This window comes from Bos taurus, chromosome 8 (genome assembly GCF_002263795.3).
Source record: "Bos taurus isolate L1 Dominette 01449 registration number 42190680 breed Hereford chromosome 8, ARS-UCD2.0, whole genome shotgun sequence".
Taxonomy (NCBI): domain Eukaryota; kingdom Metazoa; phylum Chordata; class Mammalia; order Artiodactyla; family Bovidae; genus Bos; species Bos taurus.
The window spans coordinates 61,950,352-61,961,607 of record NC_037335.1 but is presented as its reverse complement, the minus strand read 5'-3'; the positions used below and the strand labels follow the sequence as shown (position 1 = coordinate 61,961,607).

At 37.5% G+C, this 11,256-nt stretch overlaps 1 protein-coding gene and 1 long non-coding RNA gene across 3 annotated transcripts in view; one reads left to right on the top strand and one right to left on the bottom strand.

Annotated features, from left to right (window-relative positions):
- Positions 1-11,256, bottom strand: part of DCAF10 (DDB1 and CUL4 associated factor 10) — a 66,731-nt gene that overhangs the window by 15,896 nt on the left and 39,579 nt on the right. For both annotated transcript variants that reach the window (XM_002689728.7, XM_059889476.1), the window contains 3 exons: positions 6,374-6,576; positions 4,813-4,926; positions 1,020-1,165 (listed from right to left, as the gene is read on the bottom strand). In XM_002689728.7, coding sequence (XP_002689774.1) covers positions 1,020-1,165; positions 4,813-4,926; positions 6,374-6,576 — 463 coding nt within the window. The remainder of the gene's footprint in view (positions 1-1,019; positions 1,166-4,812; positions 4,927-6,373; positions 6,577-11,256) is intronic.
- The window catches only part of LOC104969378 (uncharacterized), a 28,430-nt gene continuing 22,004 nt past the window's right edge, over positions 4,831-11,256 (top strand). Inside the window, exon 1 of the long non-coding RNA XR_808376.4 lies at positions 4,831-4,919. This is a non-coding gene — a long non-coding RNA (uncharacterized lncRNA). The remainder of the gene's footprint in view (positions 4,920-11,256) is intronic.

The window sequence follows — 11,256 nt, the reverse complement described above, 5'->3', positions numbered from 1 at the left end:
CTAGAGGGAGAGAAGAGAGCGAAGTCAAAGTTACAGAGCCTCATAAATGGAGTATCATCTTTAAAAATTGTGAATAACTGTAGTCAGCTGTAACTTATAAAATGCAGTACAGCAACTACACTTCAACTAAAATTAATTCAAAAACAAAGTTATAGAGCCCCAAACAGTGCTACAGATAATCTTTCTTTCCCCCAAAGGCTCAACAGAATGCCACAGCTACATCCCTGCTGCAAGAAAACATCCAGATGAATGCTACCCCTCTCCCAATTAACAAAATCTGTAGGCCCCACACTGTCTTATCTACATTCATATCAAGGTTATTGCTGTACTGTGACACTTTGAAGCATTTTATTCCCCAAGGTTACTGTGACTTCTAAAGTAATAATTCCCCTGACAGTAACAACAATCTTGATATTTTAGGGTTAAGATATCTAAGCCCTACACTACCTCTCCTACACACTTCGAAGACTCTTCTCTCCTGTTAGCTGTGGCTTCTGAAGCTAGTGAGATTCTTGGAAGACACTAGCTTTCCAGAGTAAGGAGGATCCTAAGGTCATACAACCCCTTTCCCCCTAGTTATCAGTTCAATCCCTTCCTTTCCCAAAGCTTTGTTTTTTTTGTTTGTATTTTGTCTGTGCTGGGTCTCAGTTACAGTATGCAGGATATTAGTTGTGGCATGTAGGGTCTAGTTCCCTGACCAGGGATTAAACCCTGGCCCCCTGCATTGTAAAAAGAGAAACTCGTAATACTCCATTGACTTAGCAAAACCTCCCATTTAGTCAGCTTAGCTCAGTCCTGGGTTTACTATGTAAGAGGTTTTTTACAATGAGATGAAGGAGGCAAGAATTAAACTGGGCTTAATCTGAGCTGATGACTGGTTTAAAGTATCTCCCACTTGCCAAACCCAGGCCAGAGAGGAGGAAGAAGGATTTTGAAGGGATTAAGACACCATGAGCACACATGGCAATGGCAGTTTGTTCAGTCAGCCCCGCTGAAGGTGCAGTGGTGCTGCCCCGTACCTCCTGATCATCAGTGTTGCTTGAGCACCGAAGAAGAGTGGCCCAGCCTTTTGGGTGCAGCTGTAAGGAAGTGATGCAGTTTCCACGGTCTCTCTCACCAGGAACTTCAGGGGTTAAGACTTCAAGACTATTTCGTGGTGAAATTCCTGAGATATAAGAATATTAGGATGTGGAATTCGTATTATTAAAAGACTAAGGCAACTCATCAAAGCTTTGATTTCTGGCAGCCACCCCATCGGGGCTTCCTTATTTCTTCATCTGCCCTTTATGCTACCACATGTAAATACACTGAGGTGCCCTTCAGTGTATGGGCTATGTTTCTGGAGGTGGGTGTAGGGGAAAGGGTATGACAGTAACTAAAGAATCCAAGTTCCTGCAGCAGGAATCAACAGTAATCTATGGCTAAGGCAGTAATGGAGAAGGAAATGGCAACCCACTCCAGTATTCTTGCCTGAAGAATCCCACGGACAAAGGAGCCTGGTGGGCTACAGTCCATGGGGTTGCAAAGAGTCGGACATGACTGAGAGACTAACACACACACACACACACACACACACACACACACACACACACACACGGCAGTAAAGCTGACTAGGTGTCCTTTTGATTTGAATCTGCATCTCAGAAAGCTATATAAGAATCAAAAGTTATGTGGTATGAAAGGAGTCTGGAAAAGTAAAAGATAACAATTCTCATCTCAGAAGACCTGGTGCTCTCTAGTCCAGAGAAATACTTGGAAGCCATGACGACTGCCTTAATGTAGATTAAAGATGTATGTAAGGAGCAGGACTTACAGCCCCTAGGATAGTACCATAAACAATAAGTTGACCTATAATTTTGGAGGTAAGAGAGGACAACTCACACAGAGACATGTCAAGACAAGGGGTGGGAGATACTGCCAACTGTACATATTCCTGGTACTCTGCTATGGCCATCATTTCTTTCTACCTAGCCACTGATGAAAGTGACTGCTGTAGTGAGCCATTGTTACAAATGGGAGTATGTCATGTCCCTGAATATGTGGAAAATCACTTTCATAAACATTGTAAGGAAGCAACTTCGAAATTTAATACCAAGAGAAATATTTCAAAAATTCTGTGCCTATGCTGCTGCTAAGTCGCTTCAGTTGTGTCCAACTCTGTGCAACCCTGTAGACGGCAGCCCACCAGGCTCCCCCATCCCTGGGATTCTCCAGGCAAGAACACTGGAGTGGGTTGCCATTTCCTTCTCCAATGTATGAAAGTGAAAGATAAAAGTGAAGTCGCTCAGTCGTGTCTGACTCTTAGCGACCCCATGGACTGCAGCCTACCAGGTTCCTCCGTCCATGGGATTTTCCAGGCAAGAGTACTGGAGTGGGGTGCCATTGCCTTCTCTGAGGAGTTAATTTAAAAATAATGAACTGCCTCTGTCAGACCCTTTGTGAATTATTTCTCACTTTGATGTGGTCTCTTCTTTTAAAAGCTTCCCTTTAGATTACTGCACTGACAAAAACCTGTTATGTTCTAAACTGCAGTTACAACCAAATTATATATAAGTAATTTCCCATGTGATTAAACTTTAACAACAATTTTAGGGGGAAAAAATCCTATTTTAAGAATTAATTTTGAAAATCTATAACCAAAGCAGAAAAGAAACTCATTCTGAATAGGTAAGCAGTGGTTTTTGAGTCTCTGCTCCTTGGAGGTTGCTTAAGAGCTGGCTAAAGGGAGGAACCATACAGGGTCAGAGTGGAGATGGGGCAGCAAGACTGGAGGGTCAAGGGCCTCTCTAATTACACTTGGATCAGTTACTCTACTTTTATTTGTGCTACATCCCTAAAAATCCACAGGAGAAATATTACATATCCAGGCATAAATCTCTAAGAGGAGAATATTTAACCTTAAAATGAGACAGCATAGTCTTTAATATTCAGAGGACCAGATGATGGATAGTCAATAGGTTAGGTTAGGAAAGACTCTCAAACCATTCTTGGAAGTAGCCATAAAAAGTAATCAAGTAATTAAATAGGCATTTACCAGGTAAGGCCACCCAGGAAAAACCTTAATTAGAAGTCTAATGTAAGGTCTCTCCTCTAAATTTCTAGGTACAAGATATCTCCAAAAGGTGACCCAAAACTACCAAAACAAAAACAAAACCTGTATCTAGCCATCAGACTACCAAGAGGAGAACAAATAAAAAGTGCTGAAAGACCTCAAATGTGGGTTAGTATGGAGAGGGATGGTAAGTGAAATTTGCTAGATAGAAAGCATTTCAATTGAGGGGTAGATAGGCTAGATTAACCAGACAGTTCTACCAGACTGGCTGGGAAAAAACTGGCAAAAGCTAAGTGGGGCCACACTGTATCTCACTTTATCCCACAACCCCTGTGAGGCTGCCAGGCATTGTTGAGGTAAGGAAACAGCAGAGCAAAAAGCCTACCGGGCTGGAACCAGGCGACTTTCACAAGCACCTGATAAATCATCCCTTTATATTATATATTATATAGCACTATCAGATCCATTGTTGTTACTCAGTTGCTAAGTCATGTCCAACTCTTTGCAACCCCAGGGACTGCAGCGGACCAGGCTTCCCTGTCCTTTAGTCTCTCCCAGAGTTTGTTCAAACTCATGTCCATGGAGTCAATGATGCTGTCCATCCATCTAATCCTCTTTCACCCCCTTGTCCTCCTGCCCTCAATCTTTCCCAGCATCAGGGTATTTTCCAGTGAGTCGGCTTGTCCCATCAGGTGGCCAAAGTACTGGAGCTTCATCTTCAGGCACCAGTCCTTCCAGTGACTATTTGGGCTTGATTTCCTTTAAGATTGACTGGTTTCATCTCCTTGCTGTCCAAGGGACTCGAGTCTTCTCGAGCACCACAGTTCAAAAGCATATTCTTTGGTGCTCAATCTTCTTTATGGTCCTACTCACATCACTGTAGATCTGTACATCACTACTGGAAAAACCATAGCTTTGACTATATGGACCTTTATTGGAAAAGTAATGTCTCTGCTTTTTAATATGCTATCTAGGTTTGTCAGCTTTTATTCTAAGGAGCAAGCGTCTTCCAACTTCATGGCTGCAGTCACCATCCGCAGTGATTTTGGAGCCCAAGAAAATAAAATCTGCCACTGTTTCCATTTTTTCCCATCTATTTGCTGTAAAGTGATGAGATCAAATGCCATGATCTTCATTTTCTGAATGTTGAGTTTTAAGCCAGTTTTTTCACTCTCCTCTTTCACCTTCCTCAAGAGGCTCTTTAGTTCCTCTTCAATTTCTGCCATCAGGGTGGTATCATCTGCATTATCTGAAGCTGTTGATATTTCTCCCAGCAATCTTGATTCCAGCTTGTGATTCATCCAGCCCAGCATTTTTCATGATGCACTCTCTCATTTAATTTGTTACAATCTTAATTGGAGTCTGTATTTCCCAACTATTCTCTCTCCAAACAGGACCAAACTTAAATCCAGGAAGTAAAACCAAAATTCAAATTCCAACAAAAATTTAAGCCCATGATATTCAACCTAGAGACTCTGGTTAGCTTTGTGGGGTTTTGTTTGTTTTTTGGCCACAATGAGGGACATATGGGATCTTAGTTCCTTGACGAGGGATGAAACCTGTGCCCCCTGCAGTGGAAGTGCAGAGTCTTAACCATTGAACCACCAGGGAATTCCCTGGTTAGCTTTTTGAAAATGATTATTGAGGGGCAAGGAAAAACCTCATCTCTATTGGCTTTTATTTTTAAAGATTAAAATCAAACCAAAGAAAGCTATTTTAGCATCTATATACAAGATTATTAAATCCAACTTCTAACCTACCTTCTCTTTGTGAGGTGCGTGACATGTGTTTCTCAGAAGATGAATTAGAATCACTGTGATGACAAGGTGAACCAGAAACTCTAGGACCAGACGAACTCGACAAAGTGGTAAGATCTTGAAAATACAAAACATTCCAACAGTGAATTCTGGTAGTGTCTCAACTTTTAAATAATCTACTTGAAACATATTTTTAAAGTTCATCTTGGCAACTACATACCCGCCTAAAAGTGGTCTATAAATAACTAAGATTGAGGTGGGCAAGATGTTTCTTTGGAATGTCCTATCCATTCCAAGGCTTAGTCGCTTTCTAAAATTCTTTACACCAATGACTTAAGTGAAATAAAAATGAAAAACCAAATAAACACAGGAACATCTTTGAAAAGTGAAAGTGAAGTCGCTCAGTCATGTCTGACTTTTCGCGACCCCATGGACTATAGCCTACCAGGCTCCTCCATCCATGGGATTTTCCAGGCAAGAATACTGGAGTGGGTTGCCATTTCCTTCTCCAACATCTTAGGTTCCCCATTATTTCTGTAGTGAAATGGAATAAGAAAATTCAGCATGAATGAAAACTGAGCTGCTCAGTCTGTTGTTTTATGTTAGAATAGCATCCAAACAACAGGCCCATTACTGAGAACACGAACAGATCTTCCTTAAAGCATAGCAACAACTTCTATCATGCTTATTGAAATTATGTGAATACTATCTTTGAAATGCAATACAAACATAATATTGAAATCTGAGAAAATAAAATGAATATCAGATAGGGGAGTCTGATGTACTACTCCAAACAGCAGTCTCTATGTCACACTTTTCTTGTAGCCCCACACATCTGTGGGGACTTCTTATTAATCTAATTTCTTTTGATGGTATTAAGTATCAGAATTACCTTTAAAAGACAGAAAACCTTCTTGGTTTTTAAGCAAAACATGCCAACTAGATCTCCTAAATCACTACTTCTCACTAAGCTTAAGTTGATTATTAATGTTTAACCTAACAAATTCTGAAATTAAAAGGACTGCACTTACATGTTAATGAATCTCTTGCTTGCAAATAAGCTGGTAAAACTTAAATTTCTACTTTCAGCAATGAAATTAGGCAACTGCAATACAATGAGGCCTATGCATTCCCAAAGATCCTCAAAAGTGGCCACATGCACAGAGAAAGATTCCAACCATTTGAAGCTGATTTTAAATGCCAATTTATCAGAAAGACTTAAAAAGATTGACAGTACTTTGGGCTATCACTAGTATTTGAGATAATGATGATTTACAAACACTGATGAAAATTTTCTGGCTAGCAGAGGGCTAAAATATTTTTTTTTAGAGTTTGAAGTTATTCTTCCTAGATAATTTGTGAGGTACAAACTAATACTACATCAAAGATACATGTAGATCATTATACTTCTTTGGGAAAAAAGCTCTCACTGAACTTTCCAAAGAATGTCTTTTAATTTTCTTCCCTTCTTCCTGTTATCATTCTCAAAATAGAAACATATACCATCTCCACATCTGAGATTATTTAGAAAACTCTTTCTTTTAATCAAAAAAGGAAAGCTTACCTGAACTTGATGTTGTTCTTCTTGCCCTCAAAATGGGATAGCTGCCTACTTCTAAAGACTTGGTTAAGTCAAGATCATGCAAAATCAAGAGATATCCAGAGGACGTTGAGATCAACATTTTGGAACAATCTGGTGTTAATCTCATCCGCATAAGAAAACGTGTGTGAAAGAATTTCTTATGTGGACATCCATCTTCTGTACACCTACAGAAGAAATCAAACCAACAAAACCTAGTTATCATAAACATTCAGTGATAGTCCTATTTTTGCCCTTCCAACTAGAATTTACACTCAATGTATACTCAGACTTATACAGATGAAAAATTTTTGCTCCCCATTCCTTCTTCCATCTCTTTAACTTTTTTAAAAAAGATTATTCTTTCTTTCTCATGTATATTAAGTAAAACTTGGTTGAGGAAAACTCTTTTTATTGCTCTGAAAAATCTTTATTTCACTCTTTTTGATTAAAGGTTCAGCTGAGCCTATAAGGGTTGATAGTTATTTCTTTCTAAATAGGATAATATTTCATTGAGTTCTGGCTTCCATTGTTGTTATTTTAAAGTCTGTTATCAGTTGAATTGTTACTTTGGATATTTTTTTTTTTCCTTTGACTAATCTTCCCTTGTCTTTGGAGTATTGCAGTTTCACTCTGACGTTTGGAAATGTTGATTTCTTATTATTGATCTTCACTGAGATTCGGTTGACTTTCTAAATCTTAAGATTCAAATTGTTCATATATTCTGGAGGATTTTCTGTCATTATTCCAATGTTGCCTCTCACCTATTTCTAAATTCTTTTGGAGTTCTAAATAGATACTTGAAACATTCCCATGAGACTCTTGTCTCATAACTGCTTTTTCATGTTTGCTATCTCCTCATCTCCATATATTGCCTTCTGGGTAATTTTTCAGTATCTATATTAATCTGTTGTATAAACTGTTTCTGCTACTTGTTTTTATAAATTTCAACAGTACTTTTTTTTTTTTTTTTTTTTTACTTCTTTAAGTTCTATTTGGCTTTATTTCAAATCTGCATGATCTTTTGGATACATTTTTATTCCTTGCCTAATATTTTTTATTCCCCATTTTATTTCCTTTTTATTTTTAAAACTGTGAAATGTATCATCCTTACAGAAAAGTACATAAAGTACTTGTAGAGTTTAGAGAAAAGTGAACATCTGTAACTCACCACCCATGTTAAGAAGTATCAATACCAATACTTTAAGTCTCCTGTTTCTCTCCCCTTGTTGCATCCTTCAGTCAGCATGCAGCACTTCAAGCATGCAATGTCTTTTCTTATCTGAGAGTTTTTCTAAAATTTAAGTCGTCTTCTCCTTATGTAGTCTCTACTTTTTCCAAAATATCTCCCCGTTTGTTTAGGTCTTTCTATTAAGACACGTCTGTCAAATGTCTGATTATCTTTTGACTATCTGCTCATAGTTAAGAGTGGGGAACTAAAAAAGTGACTGGGAACTCTAAGTGCAAGGGCAGGCTTCAAAAAAGGAAGCCATTTTTTGAGGAACTTCTGATGTCAGTATCTTTAGTTCAATAGCTGAAAGAACTCTCAGGATATCTGAATTCAGTATTCAGTGTGCATATGGTCATTTAGTCCCCCTGATTTTGGTCAGGTACTCAAAGCCTTCAACTGTGTCTGGCATCCTTTAATATAGAGAGATTTCTATTTTACCCTCTTTAGAGAATAAGATTTAAGATTTCTGCTGACATAGAGGAGGTAAATCATCCAGCAGTATGGATTAAGGGAAGAGATATAAATCCTTAAATATCTTTCATTTAAATCCTTATTTTAGCTACCCTTTCTACTACACAGTACCCAGAGTTGCCAGTTCTTGTGATTTTTGAGGATTTTGTATAAACTGTCTTAAGTTCTTAATGTTTTCCACTGCTAGTTTAGGATTCAACTTTCTTGTACTTATTATTAAGTAAGTTGCTAAGATGGTTGCCACTCATCCTCCTGCTTTCCAGATTTTAAAATTTTATTGTCATTGCTTTCTTTCCTGTTTCCCCATCTTACGAGTTTATACCCTTCATTTAAAATTTGTTTGTATTTTAGAGGAATCTTATCATTCACAGACTCTATTCAGGTCTTATAATAACTTAAATAAAATTTTAGTTTTCTCCATAATGGTTATATAAATCTTCTGCAGTAATTTATTCCTGTGTACCAACTAAAATTTTTAAGAGTATTTTATTTATTTAATTTGGCCATACTACATGGCATACAGGATCTTAGTTCCCCGACCAGGGATTGAACCTACTATGCCCCTTACACTGGACCATCAGGGAAGTCCCCAGCTAATATTTTTAATTATTAAAATTATGTACTTAAAAATTTTTAATTATTTAAAGTTATGTATAGGAACACTATTGATTTTTATATTTTGACCTTATATCAACTATTGTAGTTAACTCTGATTCTAATAATTTGTCAGTAGAATTTCCAGGGTTTTCTATCTAGTCCACGTGTCTAAAAACTGAGGCCTATGGGCAAAATCTGGATTACTTTTTTTTTATTTATTAATTTATTATATTTTATTAGGGGTCTTCACTGCTGCACATGGGCTTTCTCTAGCTGCAGCGAGCAGGGGCTTCTCATTGTGGTGGCTTTTATTGTTGCAGAGCACAGGCAGTAGGCGCATGGGCTTCAGTAGTTCTGGCACTTGGGCTCAGTAGTGTGGTGCATAGGCTTAGTTGCTCTGTGGCATGTGGAATCTTCCTGGACCAGGGGTTGAACTCACGTCCCCTACAATGGCAGGCAGATTGTTATCCACTGTACCACCAGGGAAGTTCTCATTGCCTGTTTCTATATACAAAGTTTGTTGGAACACAGCCATACTCATTCATGTATTATCTATGACTGCTCAGAGACAATAGAACGTGTGTGCATGCTAAGTCACTTCACTTGTCTGACTCTTTGTGACCTCATGGGCTGTAGTCCACCAGGCTGCTCTGTCCATGGGATTCTCCAGGCAAGAATACTGCAGTGGGTTGCCATTTCCTCCTCCAGGGGATCTTCCCAACCCAGGGGTCGAACCTGCATCTCTTAAGTCTTCTGCATTGGCAGGCAGGTTCTTTACCACCAGCGCCACCTGGGAAGCCCCAGTAGAACACACAAAATCTAAAATATTTATTCCACAGTCCTTTATAGAAAGTTTGCCAGCCCCTGATATAGACAATCATATCATCTGTGAATGCTGTTTCATTTTTTTCTTTTCCAATCCTTATATATTACAATCCTTATTTATTTTACTGCACCAACTAGGACCCTGCCTCCCTCCACACTAAAACAATAGTGAACAGTAATAGTAATAGCAAGTATGTTTTCCTTCCTGATTTTAGAGAGAAAACTTCTAAAATTTGACCATTTCAAAATGTGCTATAGGTTTTTAGTGCATACTTTTAATGGGTTTCCTTCTATGTCTAGTTAATTAACAGACTGTTTTAAACAGTTTTATCATGGTATAATTTCATACCATAAAACTCAATTCATTTTAAGTGTACAATTAAATGATTTATTTTTTAGTAAATTTACCGAATTGTGTAATCAATATAACCCAATTTTAGAACATTTTCATCACTTTAAAAATCCCTCTTCCCCATTAGCAGTTACTCCCTTTCCGACTCCCAGCCACAGGCAACCAGTACTATTTCCTATCTCTACAGATCTGCCTGTTGTTGACACTGTATATAAATAGAATCATACAGTAAATTGTCTTCTGGTTTAGCTTTTTCACTTAACTTTTCTGGGGTTCTTTGACATTGTAGCACCTAACAGTACTTTGTTCATTATCACATAGTATTCTACTGTATAAATATATCATCACATGTTGTTCATCATTTTACCAGTTTATAAGTATTTGAACTGGTTCTATTTTCTTCTGCTATTATGAATAATACTATTATAAGCATTCTTTGTGCAAACATATGTATTCATTTCTCTTGGGTAGATACCTAGAAGTGGAATTGCTAGATCATATGGCAACTCTTGTGTTTAACATTTTAAGAAGCTGTCAAACTGTTTTCTAAAATGGCTGTATCATTTTATTTTCCTACAAGCAATATGTGAGATTCTGGTTTCTTCATATTCTTGCCAGTATTTGTTGCTGTCTTTTTTGTTAAAGCTATCTTATTGAATATGAAGTGGTATCTTATTTTGGTTTTAATTTGCATTTCCTTTAAGACTAATGACGTCATACATCTATTCAGGTGCTTATTAATCATTTGTACATTGCCCTTGGTGAAATGTCTATGTAAATATCTCACCTATTTTTAAAGTGGGTTATTTGTAATACATACAAGTGAGCTGGAAGTGTTCTTTATACATTCTGGATACAAATCCTTTAGTAAATGTGATCTACAAATATGCTATCCCATTCTGTAATACTTCTTTTCACTTTCTTAGTGTCATTTGATGTACAAAGCTTTTTAACTTTAATGAAGTCCATTTTATCAATTTTTAAAATCAGTTTGGTGTTATATGAAAATTCACTCACATGTTTTCTTCTAAGAGTTATATAGTTTCAGCTCTTATGTTCAGGTTGAAATCCATTTTGAATTCATTTCTGTGATGTGAGATAATGGTCTAAATTCATCTCTTTGCATGTGGGTATCTGGTTGCTCATATCATTTGTTGAACAGACTATCTTTTCCTGAACCACTGAATTACCTTAGCACCTTTGCTGAAAATCAGCTGATCATAAATATAAGGATTGATTTCTGGACTCTCAATTTTGTTCCCTTATGTTAGATTTCTATCCTATGCCAGTACCACCTTGCCTTGATTACTATGGCTCCGTAGAAATTTCTGAAATCAGAAAGTGTGAATTTTCCAAATTCATTCTTCCTTTTGAAGATTGTTTTGGTTATTC